This window comes from Hyla sarda, chromosome 6 (assembly GCF_029499605.1).
Source record: "Hyla sarda isolate aHylSar1 chromosome 6, aHylSar1.hap1, whole genome shotgun sequence".
NCBI classification, from domain to species: Eukaryota; Metazoa; Chordata; class Amphibia; order Anura; family Hylidae; genus Hyla; species Hyla sarda.
Window position 1 is genome coordinate 126,725,571 of NC_079194.1, and position 14,686 is coordinate 126,740,256.

The 14,686-nt window shown below is 41.2% G+C and overlaps 1 protein-coding gene across 2 annotated transcripts in view; it reads left to right on the top strand.

Moving 5' to 3' along the window:
- PLXND1 (plexin D1) overlaps positions 1-14,686 on the top strand; it is a 151,806-nt gene that overhangs the window by 124,068 nt on the left and 13,052 nt on the right. For both annotated transcript variants that reach the window (XM_056524952.1, XM_056524954.1), the window contains exons 25-29: positions 1,239-1,437; positions 3,642-3,788; positions 8,262-8,418; positions 10,075-10,178; positions 11,571-11,634. In XM_056524952.1, the coding sequence (XP_056380927.1) occupies positions 1,239-1,437; positions 3,642-3,788; positions 8,262-8,418; positions 10,075-10,178; positions 11,571-11,634 (671 nt within the window). The remainder of the gene's footprint in view (positions 1-1,238; positions 1,438-3,641; positions 3,789-8,261; positions 8,419-10,074; positions 10,179-11,570; positions 11,635-14,686) is intronic.

Below are 14,686 nucleotides of genomic sequence, written 5' to 3' on the forward strand. Positions count from 1 at the left end.
CACAAGGGTGCAATGCTCTGCACATACCCCCATGGGTAAAGCGGTGTGCACTTTATTAAGTAGGGCCATTATATAACCCCCCTCCGATGTTCCCTGTGCCATTATATTCCCCCCTCCCGTCTGATGCCCTGTGTCATTATACCCCTTCTCTGATGCCCCCCGTGTCATGATATTTCAGCCCAACCCTCTCCCCTCTCATGTACCACATTATTACCAAACCTCCCCTCCTCTCTGATCCCCTGCTACCCGTACTCCGCCCCCATGTGCGTTCCGGCAGGCTAAGGGGCTCAGCGGTCATTGTTGGTACTGGACCGCATCCTCGGTCCGGACGGAGGTGCAAGCGATGAGTGACGTCATTGCACGCGCCTGAGCCGGGACACTGTTGTCCTGCACGGCTTGCTATAGGCTGCAGCGCACAGCTGCAGCCTATAGGAGTTTAGTTACAGGGCAAAGCCGATTGCCCTGTTATATTTGAATTCCTGAGGCATTTAACCCTGCTTGCTGGAAGCAGGGCTAAATGCCTGAAGAAGTCACCTGCCGGGAACTGCCTGGGCATGGGGCGATACAATTTCCACAATGACTCACTGTCATTGAGGCTGCTGTCGTTGAGGTGTGATGACCAGGTATTTTTTAATTAATTGAAAAACATTTTTTTACTACCGTATATGCCAGTAGGTTGGGTTATAGTCTATTGAGGAGGAATGAAACTTGTAGACATCAAACAGCTGATACCACGTAAGATTTGTTAACCTATACTCAGGACATTTTTAAGCCTTAGCTTAGATTTACACAGGAACTCCTACTAAATTAAAACAACCACTTTGGGACATATCTGAGTAAACCAAACCTATTTTAGGTACAATCCTGGGTCAGTCAAGTTTGAAGGTTTAAATCGAGTGGAAGCTTATGGTAGTGGTATAGCCTATAATGGAGAAGTGAGGTTTAGGTTAGTGGTATAGCTCACTGTGGAGGGGTGAGCTTTATAGAAGTAGGACATTCTTCTCAAAATGGATGCCAAGAGGTCAAGGAGGGAAGAGGCTGGGCGACCTATGTTAGTGCAGTAGGCTGTTAATTGGATGTACATATGTTGTATTTTGTTGCAAAAGTCTATGCCACCCAGAGAAAAAACTGCAGAAGGTTGAAAAATAACGTACATAATAAAAGGTACCCATTTTTTTATTTACCCCATATTCATGCTCATTTGACCCTTTCTTCTCAATAATTTATACCCTATTCAGGTGTAACCTGGCCTCTCTTCTCACCATAGCCCTGCATGGGAAGTTGGAGTACTACACTAGCATTATGAAAGATCTCTTGGTCGACCTCATAGACTCGTCGGCTTCCAAAAATCCCAAACTGATGCTGCGTAGGACAGAATCGGTGGTGGAGAAGATGCTGACCAATTGGATGTCCATCTGCATGTACAGTTGTCTGAGGGTATGAGACCATACTGTGCAGTCTGTATGGTGCAGTCTGTATGGTGGAGGCTTTACTGTGTTTTTTGCAGGGTTCTGCTATGCCGTCTCTTGGGTTAAATATGCAGATCACACTTGTATGGAAAGTGAGGTATCATCACATGACCCCACCATCAAATCACTGCAAGCCACCCTGCCTTTATATATAAGCTGGAGCTTATGTCCCGATAGATGCCGTGTCTTCAACGGTCTACACAAGCCTGACCGAATTGTCACAATAATATATAACTTCCTACAAGTTAATGCTGTTAAAAGAATTTGTCCACTTTCCATGCTACAGGAATAATCACAACATGAAGTGATGGAAAAATCCTTTGTCCAAATAATTGAAACAATACCATTTTTCAGTAGCATTTTCTAGGTTCCATATTTATATATTCCTTGCTGCTGCCTTCCTGACGCTGAGGTGACCAGTGGCAGGTTGTGTTATGATAGTGAAGCCCCCCACTAATAAGCATGAGCTGTGAGGAGAGGCGTCTGGGAGCGGCCTGGAATTGATTAGTTCCAGGCAGTTGGATTGTGAAAACAAATCCAAATGTAATTACCACTGTGACATGGAGATCCCAGGCACTGAGGAGGATGGGGCGGTAGAGGGGATCACACCGAGTAACAACAAATTTCTCTCCACTTCACCCAGACATCCTGTCTTAGAATATTGGCCTTTTAGACTTTGGGGAAGGATCTGTGGGATTACCACTTCCACGTGCCGTCTGTGCTGCCATTGCTGGATCACCTCCATTTACCTCACAGCTGCTAGCAACGTGGGATATATTATTACAGCACATTGTTCTATTATATAATGGTGTTACATGTGTCTTACTGCTGGTGACATTATACGCAGGGCTCAAGTCCTGCACTTTTATGTAGGGCTCAAGTCCTGCACTTTTATGTACTTTTATGTAGAGCTCAAGTCCTGCACTTTTATGTACTTTTATGTAGAGCTCAAGTCCTGCACTTTTATGTACTTTTATGTAGAGCTCAAGTCCTGCACTTTTATGTACTTTTATGTAGAGCTCAAGTCCTGCACTTTTATGTAGAGCTCAAGTCCTGCACTTTTATGTAGAGCTCAAGTCCTGCACTTTTATGGAGGGCTCAAGTCCTGCACTTTTCCACAGCAGGAGCGTCGTTCCCATTAGTAGGATTCCTGCAGGACCAGCCCTTGAGTGATAGGGTGCCCACACTTTTTTCCCCCAGGACTTGACCCCTGATTATTTGATCCCAACACTAACATACATTTAGGAGCATCTCACTTACATGAAAAATATCCCCATAGCAAACCTCTCCTGCTCTGGACAGTTCCTGACATGGACAGAGGTGTCAGCAGAGAGCACTGTGGTCAGACAGAAAATAAATTCAAAAATAAATGAACGTCCTCTGTAGTATACAGCAGTTGATAAGTACTAGAAGGATTAAGATTTTTAAATTGAAGTAATTTACAAATATAATAAACCGCTTAAGGAGGAGAAAGCACACCGTACAGCTAAGCATGCAAATATACGATACCGCTGGTAATCACTGGCAGCGTCCGGACCCGATGTATAACATATGCAGCACCTGCGGGGTGCACACAATAGATAAAGTATCAAACAATACAATGTGAAAGGGTGGCGTGCACTCACTGTGGGTAAACTGCTGCAAGCCCGAGGTCCGGGATCACCACGGCATAGACGAGGACGGTAAGAGGCGCTCAGAGGCTACGCCGGCAGTTTCGGACGTAGGAACGTCCTTCTTCCGGACGTTGGAAGAAGGACGTTCCTACGTCCGAAACTGCCGGTGTAGTCTCTGAGCGCCTCTTACCGTCCTCGTCTATGCCGTGGTGATCCGGGACCTCGGGCTTGCAGCAGTTTACCCGCGGTGAGTGCACGCTACCCTTTCCGATTGTAATTTACAAATATGTTTTACTTTCTGGCACCAGTTGATTTATAAAAAATGTTTTCCACCTGAGTGCCTCTTTAAGTCTTCCTCTTCCGTCTATATGGCCAAACTTTTATTTAGCCGGCTCATCTGTTCCTGGAAAGTTGGGTAACAACCATTTTTACTGCTGTACCATACCCCATAAGCTCTTAAATGACAAATCTGCTTGCTTATGCATCTACCGCTAATGTAGCAGTGCAGAATAAAGCACACCATGTGTTCTGTAGGATTAATAAGCTTATCTTTTCACAGGAGACGGTAGGAGAGCCATTTTTCTTACTGCTGTGTGCTATAAAACAGCAAATCAACAAGGGATCCATCGATGCCATCACAGGGAAGGCGAGATACACACTGAATGAGGAATGGCTTTTGAGAGAGAATATTGAAGCTAAACCCATGGTAAGTTGCGCCACCCCCAGGATGGGCTAGGATATGGCAGACCTGTGTCATTTAGATGTGGTTAATGGATACTTGTCATGTTAAAATGCAGACTGATCTTCATGCATCATAAAACAGGAGAAGCAGCACAGAGATATATATATATATATATATATATATATATATATATCGTTGTGGGAACACTTCCTTTATTACATGGAAAGGAAAATACATTTTAATTATGGATTATACATGGATGAGAAGGGACCACCTTAGTAGAAAAAAAAAATGGGGCCCCTATAGGAAAGCCTTGGTCTGGCGCTCCTTGCTTTCCATCTAGTTAAAGGGGTACTCCAGCGCTAAGACATCTTATCCCCTATCCAAAGGATAGGGGATAAGATGCCTAATCGTGGGGGTCCCGCCGCTGGGGACCCCTGTGATCTTGCACACAGCACCCCATTATAATCAGTCCCCAGAGCATGTTCACTCTGGGTCTGATTACTGGCGATCACGGGGGCCGGAGCATTGTGACGTCACGGCCCCGCCCCGTGTGATGTCACCATCCGCCCCCTCAATGCAAGCCTATGGGAGGGGGCGTGACAGCTGTCTTAGCGCCGGAGTACCCCTTTAATGTTGTGGGGAATATGGAGAGGGAACACTTGTGAATGTTCACCTGACATTGGTAAAGTGCATGGGACCATCCTTAGCTGGGCTGTCCAAATCTCATGTAAGCCTCCGTAGAATAAAGTAGATTTTTTTCCATACTATGACAAAACTTGCTTTTCCAGTGCAACTGTATAAGAAATACTGTAAAAGAAGTGAAGTGATGTCATCAAAGTGGGTGGGAATTGTTGAGTAAACACAAATTGACATAATGAAAAATGAGCTAAAAAATATTGCCTGTTATTTCAGAAAGGTTTGAAGGTTTCCTTTGATATATGACGGAACTAATCCATTGTTATTTGATGGTCTCTCCTAACATTCCCTGAAATATCCCAGACAGAGGAAAGATTTAACCCATGGCCTCATCCGCACAGTCCTGGAGGAGCTTGTTCCCCAGGAGAGCTGTGATTTATGGCTTCTGCCTCACATGGAGAGAGGTACAGACAGAAGGGACGCTTGTTCATTTCCTAAGTAGACTTTCCATGGAGAGTATAGAAGGTCCAGGAAAAGTGTCAACTCAGGAGAGTAAAAGAAGAATAACTAGATATAGGAGAGGTTCACAAGGTTATTGTATAATGAAAAGTTTATTTTCAATATTTCTGCTTACCATTAGTGATGTACAGTATACGAATATAATAATACTATCATATCTTAAAGTTTCTTACAATCATATCCAGTCTAGACAGTCCTCTGTGATACATTTTACCTTCACAGATACATTGGCCCTCATTTACTAAGGAGGTTTTCTTGCACGTGCTGTTTGCGACATGGGTTGCGCCATCATGCACCAGCATGTGATATAATGCGCTGGAAAAACCCACAAAACCAACCAAAATAAAAAACAAAATGCGTGTGGAAACTAATTTGCATAAGAACCCTAAATGTTTATTAAGGTTTCCGACTAAAAAATAGAGAATTCTCTGGGGAAAATTTGTGACCAAAATAACCTTACAAAACCACGATACCCAATCTCTTCACTACTGAATTGATTTTGCTTGGTAATAGATTCCCTAATTATAAGGTGTGTACAAATACTCATTTGAAAGGCAATTTAGAATTATTATTTTTCCAACGTGTGCTGAAAAATCCAATGTGCGCCAAAATTGTGGCAAAAAACCCACACAAACGCAAAGAATAGTATATAAATGAGGAAATAAATACATGGATTATTAAACCTACAACAAATACAACCCTACACTCTTAGTAAATAAAAACGATTGTATCAGTCTAGCCTGTTTAGCTCACAGAAAATTGTCTATGCTGGGTACAATTGTAGCAAACCCACAGCATTAAAGGGGTACTCCAATGGAAAAAAAAAATTTTAAATCAACTGGTGCCAGAAAGTTAAACAGATTTGTAAATTACTTCTATTAAAAAATCTTAATCCTTCCTGTACTTATCAGCTGCTGTATGATCCACAGGAAGTTATTTTCTTTTTTAAATTCCTTTCTGTCTGTCCACAGTGCTTTCTGCTGACACCTCTGTCTATGTCAGGAACTGTCCAGAGCAGAATAGATTTTCTATGGGGATTTGCTCCTTCTCTGAACAGTTCCTAAAATGGGCAGAGGTGTCAGCAGAGAGCACTGTTGTCAGACAGAAAGGAAATTCAAAAAGAACTTCCTGTGCATCATACAGCAGCTGATAAGTACTGGAAGTATTAAGATTTTTTTTGTAGACGTAATTTACAAATCTGTTTAACTTTCTGGCACCAGTTGATTAAAAAAAAAAATGTTTTCCAGTGGAGTACCCCTTTAAGAAATATTAGATCTGTCAGGTTTCATCCTTTGTAAATAAGGACGTATTTTCTTCTTGTCTTGTAACTATTGATTCCCAGCATGCCAGTGTGATACATTGGGCCTCATTTATTAAGGCTTTTCCGAGTAGATTTTGTAGGGTTTTTGGTGTCACATGTGTCATACGCCGGAATTTGTGACAAAAAATCCCCAAATCCCTACTAACTCTCCACTTTACTCTGAAAGCCCTACAAAGGGGCGTGACCATCAGGAAAAGGGAGGTGTCTCCAAAAAAACTACATTTTCTAAAGAAACCTACAAATTTACTAATGTTTCCACATAAAATGTGGTAGATTTGAGCTCTGGAAAAAGAGCAAAGTGTATAGGGAAAATCACCAAATAAAAGATACATTAGCAAATATCATGGAGAAATACCTGTCGGAAAGAAAAACCCACAAAGAAAACTACATTCCACACTTAGTAAATGAGGCCCATTGTCTTGGTGACAAAAGAATGCCTGGATTCAAGTTGTATATTATATTATATCCAGTAATGGGTGACGTCCTTTCAACCAGCTCCCCTCCGATGACCTCTTGTGATATCACGTCTGTTAGAGACTTTACACTATCAGATTCCAGACATTCAGGTTATATAACAATTGAGTTATCCCATTGGGATGTGATTACACAAGAATGTTTCATAATAGCAAGTAAATAAATGAGACTTGCAAGACATACATGACAAGAACTGCAATGTGTTAGCCAAGTAAAAAAAAAAAAATAAATAAATAAATAAAAAAAATAAAAAATATATATATATATATATATACACAAAAATAAGTAACTCCAGCAGGACACCAATGTAGTGAAAAACAGTTGTGAAATGTATTCACCCAAAGTCTTGCGACGTTTCGGCCGTCCAATTACAGCCTTTCTCAAGCATGCTTGAGAAAGGCTGTAATTGGACGGCCGAAACGTCGCAAGACTTTGGGTGAATAAACTTCACAACTGTTTTTCACTACATTGGTGTGCTGCTGGAGTTACTTATTTTTGGATATCTACTTCAAGTCTCCGGACCAGAGCTTATACCAGCTTGCACCCGGCACCCGAGCAACCTTTAGTTGTGCTGCTTCTTCCGGTATCATCTGTGTATATATATATATATATATATATATATATATATATACACACACACACTGTATGCATGTATTATTTGAGCTACCCAGTACTGACCCTGTATGTAACTCTATTCTATTATACTCCAGAGTGTGTGGTTGAAAGGGTGGGCATATATAAATATTACAGGTGAATATAAGAACCTCTGTAATACACACTACTTTTCACCTCTTCCCCACCTTCAAAACTCATCGGGGGAGATTTATGAAAACCTGTGCAGAGGAAAAGTTGCTGAGTTGCCCATAGCAACCAATCAGATCACTTCTTTCATTTTTCTGAGGCTTTTTTTTTTTAAATAAAAGAAGCGATCTGATTGGTTGCTATGGGCAACTCAGCAACTTTTCCTCTGCACAGGTTTTGATACATCTCCATTCATTATGAAAACTATTAAAGATTAATTTTCATCAGTTTTATTCTCCTGTGGTTCGCAGGCACTGTCAGGCCAGGACACTATGAATTACTCTGATACTCCGGTCTTTTAGAGTAATCATAGTTTAAAAATGCTGCCGGGACCCAGGTAAGTAGTCCTCGGGGCGGGTTGAGTGAAGCATCTCTCCCTATACATCACTATAGAGAGACACATCACACAGCTGGCCGAGTGGAGAGGAGTTGCCGGGACCCACCTCTTAAAGTGTAACTGTCATATAACACAACTTTTGACATGTCACAGAAATATAAAAAAAAATTGGTCAGTCGTTGTCTGGGTGTTTAAACCCCCACCAATCATTAAGTGGGGAGAGCAGAGCCATGCGCTGACAGTGACACATTAAGGACTTCCTTATGTTTCCCTCTCAATTACCGACCATTAGCATATCTCCCTCCAAATCCATGTTCAAGTGCCTCCACATTGTACTATAAGAGTGACACTTCCATCCAGTCTTATTGGTCAGCGACTAATCCCCTTTCATCACTTCTCTTCCCAGAATATCAACGTCTCCTTCCAGGGCTGTGGCATGGACTCATTGACTGTACGTGTGCTGGACACAGATACAGTCAGTCAGTGTAAGGAGAAAATACTGGAAGCTTTCTGCAAGAACCTGCCATACTCACAGTGGCCACAAGTGGAAGATGTGGACCTAGGTAAATAAGGAGGTTTCCCAAAGGAGGCATTGTATGTCAATGAAGTAGAGATACACTAACGAATGCAAAAGAGAGAAAGCCGCCGGCACAGGTGGCTTGAGAGTCAGACTCCAGCAGTACACAGCATGCAAGTAATCAGCGTGATGGTATGAATGTATGTCCTGAAAGAGCCCTGTGGTGCTCCATGGAAATGAAGTAAGGGCAATATTCACATAGAAAGAAAGGAAGGGGCACTCACAGTTTATCTTCCAATGCTGACTTTATTTCGGATTGCAGTTATTGGCCCTCCCTAGCCTAAATAACGCCAGACTGTTACCACCTAGGTCCAGCAGCAACATTTTTGATGCTCTGGGCCTGTTGGTACCGGCTCTTCCCAGTACCCCTGTGACGGTGGGTACCGGGGTAATAACTGGGAGAATAGCGCTAGCTGTTTTGGGGGCTAACACTAAGCCCCATCTTTGTAATGGACTCCATCTATAAGATAGCTACCACTACTAAGCCTGTAAAATACATTTACAAAAAAAACACAACACGTTTAAAAAACTTTAATTCCAAAAAAACACTCCCCCCAAAAGCCCTGGTTAAGCATTTTATTAATATAAAAAAAAGTAATCTACTTAATTCACTGAAGCCAAAGAATTCCTCTGCATATACAGGTCTGAAATGAGAAGAAACAAAACACTACTAAATGGCATTCTAAAGTAATTTATTGTTATTTGCTTATGTGAGCCAAATTTATCACCCCCCTGTGATAGTATAATAATTATGTCACATATAAGCAAACCAAAGCAAAAAAAAAGGACTTCGGAACCCGCTTACCAAAGCAACAATGATAAATGTCCCCCAATATATTTCTCCACGTAACACATACATAGATACAGTTTAGAACATACTTTGGTATGATGATACACAGAGCAAACAGTTGGATTTTAGAGACCATATCATATGAAGGTAACACGCACATGAATGTTATTTATTTTGTATACAGGCATACTGGGGTTTGGGGATAAACACACACTATAGTTTTTCATACAAATGCATTATATGATTTGTCATGCACACTTGTTTTAAAGACATCTTCTTGTAGAGTAAAATGGGCATGACTTTTACAATTTGGTTATAACCACAGCTATGAAAGGAACTATTATATTAATGTGCATGGCCAGTCTATATCATGCTGTCCATAAAAAGTTTACATATGACTATACTGAAACTTATGTCTTCCTTTTAAAGGAAAATGGTCATCCTGTTTACTTACACTAAACCCAATACACTGGGTTACAGTGTGGGTGAACAGGAGACAGATGAGGGGGTCAATGAGTTAAATACATACTTGTGGTCCGGAGCGGTGTCTCTTTGAAGATCCTCTTCTATCCCTGCTGAATTGCGCACAAGAGGCGGGCCCGCTGGGTGAATTTGAATATTCATTGACACTGGTCACGTGAGAGCTTGCACCTACTAATCGCTCACGTGACCAGCGCCAATGAATATTCAAATCACCCAGGGGGTCGCCTCCAGTGCGAAATGGGGATAGAAGAGGATCTTCGGAGGGACACAGCTCCTGTTCACCCACACTGTAACCCAGTGTATCGGGTTTAGTGTGGGTATACAGGATGACCGTATTCCTTTAATCTTTATTTGTCCTCCTTCCCATAGAATGGTTTGCATTCAGTTCAAGGGGCTACATCCTTCGAGACCTTGATGACTCATCCATCATGGAGGACGGAAGGAAGAAACTGAACACATTGTCGCACTATAAGGTACCTTTTTTTGCATGCCACTTTGTCCACTGAAAAAAAGATAAATAAAGCATCCATTTTGATCATTTAATCTAAGTAACATAGTTATATAGCACTAAGATATTTTGATTCCTTGCATACTCGCTCTCTGCCCCTCAGTGACTCTTTTTTTATTTGACTCTCCTGTATCAAATACATGTGCATCAGTGCCCCCCAAGAAACTCACATAGGTTTGATTAAAAGCTTACCTCTAAGTGTGGTCCCAGCAGCAGGATATGTGCTGACATTTCGTAGCCGCTTCTGATTCCGTGACTTGCACTGTGGCTAAAAGAATCTTGAGACAGTTTAGCAGGAAGTCCTAAAGACTTCATGGGACTTGGCAAATGTGTCTGCAGATCACAATACTGCATGGCTGGCAGTGACAAGGGAGTTGCACACATGATGGAAGTCTCCAGTGAGCCTTAAATGGGCACTGTCAGATCCAAAAACTTTATATGTTGTTTTGTTACCAATTAAAATTAAAAACCTTTTGTAATTTATTTTGAATATTTAATAAAGAAAACCTTTTGTAAACTTTTTAGAATATTTAATAAAGAAAATGGCTCCTGAAAATCCCACCACTAGGGGTCCCCATACCTACTGGGACACTAACCAGACCTGCAGCATCAGGCTTGTCCATGAGTCAAGAGATGAGTCATGGACAAAGTTGCATGAGCAGACACACCAATCACCTCCCACCACCACAAGTGAGGGACATGCTCCCTTCCCCTGAGAGGATTTCTAACACTGTGAGCTAATGAAAAGAGGGATTTGTATAACAGATATAGGTGATTGAGGCATAAAATTAGATGTGCATGGTTAGAATAAGGTACTGCAATTCCCAGCTGCAGGGTGCAGAGTCACAAAAATTTGCAGCACTTGGGTGCTGATGCTCAAAATGTACAACACTTAAGCTACCAAGGTGCTACATCAAGCCTTAGGCCTGTGACCTTGTCCAGGACAGATAGGTTCTTGTCTTACATCTCCTCACAAACTTCTATCTGTATGGCTAGCCAGGTGCCCTCCAGCATCCCAATCTCCACTCTACTGCACTTCGCTCCTAACCATTTTAACTAACTTCTTCTTTAAGAAAGAGCTGAGTTAGGCCTTAACCTCCCTTCCAAAAGGTACCTACAATTCTGCTAATTGGGATTCCCTTTCTCAGCTATGGCATTGCCTGTATATAACATACTAAAAACATAACGTAACATCATAAACTATAAAATATTGTCACAAACAAAGGCACATGACACTTCTAACCATTCCTTTGGTAGTGGCCCAGTGGTACTACAGAACTAATAGAAAACTTCTATGGTGTTTTAATAATAATTATCATAATTATAAACTTTTTTATACTTATTTTAAATGTGCCAGGTCTGTGATGGGGCATCGCTGGCGATGAGTCTAAAGGATCAGCGGGATAACACCCTTGGCCGAGGTGAGATGTTGTACCAGTGGAAATTCATTTGTAAAAGGCAGATTTTTGTGGGATGCAAAACTTTCTGTGCAAGTGTTTGGATTTTCTAGTTGCGCACATCATATCATAAATTTGTGCAAATGACAGGAAGCCCTGGATGTTGAAAAAAAAGGGGTAAAAAGCTAGCTGGTTACTAGAGCACATGTATGCGGGGGGAAAAAAGTTATAAATTCCAGGGCCTTTGCTAACCACACCCCCTAAAAGCGCACAACAAGAGAAATAAAGAATACGAGCTAAAAGAATGATGATGGCACTCACTGGAGATGAAGGAACGGTGACTCTTTATTGCTGACAACCGGCAGACTACAGCATGGGGATGAGGGACGCCGCGAGCTTGATAGCTATGAAGTGCGCCTAGTGTTCACGAAATATATATATATATATATATATATATATATATATATATACATATGAGCAAGCAAACAGAGCTAGGTTAATTGGTGATCAATCAATTAAGCATTTAAGTTTTCACTTCATAGATTTGAAGCTGTATGAAGATGATATCCTGCGCCTAAAGGGCCCATGCACACTACAGAAATTCTAAGCAGAATTCAGCTTGCAGCAGTTCCAATTGTTTTCAATAGGATTTTGCTGCTCTGTGCACACTGTGGAATTTCCGGATTCTGGACTCCACTTAAAGGGGTATTTCGGCGTTAGACATCTTTGGATAGGGGATAAGATGTCTGAATGCGGGGGGTCTCCCGCTATCTCCTTGCAGCATCCGGCATTCTGTGCTTGGCGCTGTTCCTGAGAGTCATGTCTGTGGGAGGGAGCGTGGCGGCCCCCAGACATTTTATCTCCTATCCTTTGAATAGGGGATAAGATGTCTAATGCCGGAATACCCCTTTAAAGAATGAACATGATCAAGGGACAAAGACCCCTCCCTTTATACAGCTTGTACACCTTGAAGCTGATAAACAGAGATAGTTTCCTTTAGGCTAAGTTTCGACTTATGTTTGCTGCAAGTCAATTGAAAAACACAAAATGCCTTTTCCACTTGGCGTTCTTTTAATCCTTTTATAGTTTTTTAACTCCTCTTTGGCGTTTGCCTGCTCCTTGCCAGTTTTTCAAAATCGCTGCATGTTGAGACCATGGCATTTTTTCACTGAAATCGTAGCGTTTTTCTCCCATAGCAGTCTATAGGAGTGAAAAAAAAGCCAAGAAAAATGGCATGCGGGTTTTAACTTGGCGTTTTTGCAGGCGATCTTTATTCTTTTTTGGACTTAAGCTATCCAAAAAATGGATGGAGATACCTTTTTTATTACATTTTGTAGGGTACCATTAAAAAAAATAAAAAAAGATACATTAGGGATGGTAAAAATTGTATTTAACGAAATGTATAGTTTTTTTAGAACAAAATTTTGTTAATTTTTAAACAGGGACCAATTTATGTAAGCGGGCAGGGGCCTAAAAATGTAGCCGACAATATTTAAAAGGGGCCATTTAATTGTAAAAATAATATATTTTTTATAATACATTTTGTGAAAATTTTTATTAGTAATGTATTTTAATTATGTGTTTAATAAAGTGTGTCTGTGTTTTTTACTTTTTTTAAACTTTTTTTTTCTTAATTTTTAATTATTTTTTTAGGTACTACTACTACTCCCAGCATGGAACAGTCTGTAGTAGTAGTAGTACCTGTACTAATAGACAGATCGCCCCGGGTGTCACTTCTGACTCCCGTTGCGATCCTCCTGTACAATTTATAGAAACGGGCGGCACGGCCGCACTTCTCCGTTCCCCTGCCTGGGACTATACTTTTCTGTGAGTTGAAGTTCTCTTCACATCACAGATTCATATTTGCAGCTCAGAGCGGTGATTGGCCAGATGGTATCACCGATCTTAGTGGCATATACAAATCTGTGATGTGAAGATAACTTCACATCACAGAAGGATACAGTACAGGCAGGGGAGCAGAGAATGCAGCCGTGCCGCCTGCTTCTATAGCTTATACAAGAGGATCGCAAAGGGTGTCAGAAGTGACACCCGCTGCGACCTGTCTATTAATGCAGGTACTACAGCTCCCAGTATGGAGCAGAGTGTGCTCCATGTTGGGAACAGTAGAACCTTCAGTTAAGGACAGATCACAGCCTGTTACTCCTGACACCCACTGCGATCATCCTTCTGAGACACGGAGTGTCTTTCTTCTGCTCTCCGCATCTCTGCACTATTCGGCCGGCCAGTGATGTGAATAGAAATTCACATCACTGATTCATATATGCCGCTCAGATCGGTGATTGGCTGCCACCATCCGGCCAATCAGCGGCAAATATGAATCAGTGATGGGAATTTCTATTCACATCACTGGTCCGCCCGCCGCTCCACATCTCTACAATATAAAGGATGATCACAACAGGTGTCAGAAGTGACACCCGGGGTGATCTGTTAGTACAGGCACTACTACTTACAGCATGGAACAGTCTGTTCCATGCTGGGAGTAGTAGTAGTGCCTAAATAATGTTAAAAAAAAGTAAAAACACACATTTTATTAAACACATAATTAAAATACATTACTGATTAAAAGTTTCACAAAATTAATTATAAAAAAATATATATTATTTTTACAATTAAATGGCCCCTTTATACATTTTTAATATTGTTGGCTACATATTTAAATATAAATATTAACTACAATTTTTTCCATCCCTACTGCATCCTTAAGCCGGTGATCTGAAATGTTCTGGGGGGCGCTGCTGGATTCATTTCTGAATGGGACGGCTCCTGTCTATTTTTGCCTATGTCAATGGCTCCTGCTGTAAAGCATATCTCTAAATGCTGTTAAAAACAGCTCAGGCAAGATGACAGCTCCCATAATAATGTACAAAAAAATTAATGAAACTAAATGAAACTAATAAAGGATAATAGGATAATATCAGGAAATAGAAAAAGATTTGAAAAAAGAAACATGTTTCAGTATCTGGCTCTAATCCAAAAAAACTAAATCTTGATGTATTTTTTTCTCTCTCTCTCCTAAAATGCTATCTGAGACAGGTTCTCCCAACCTAGTTTGGGA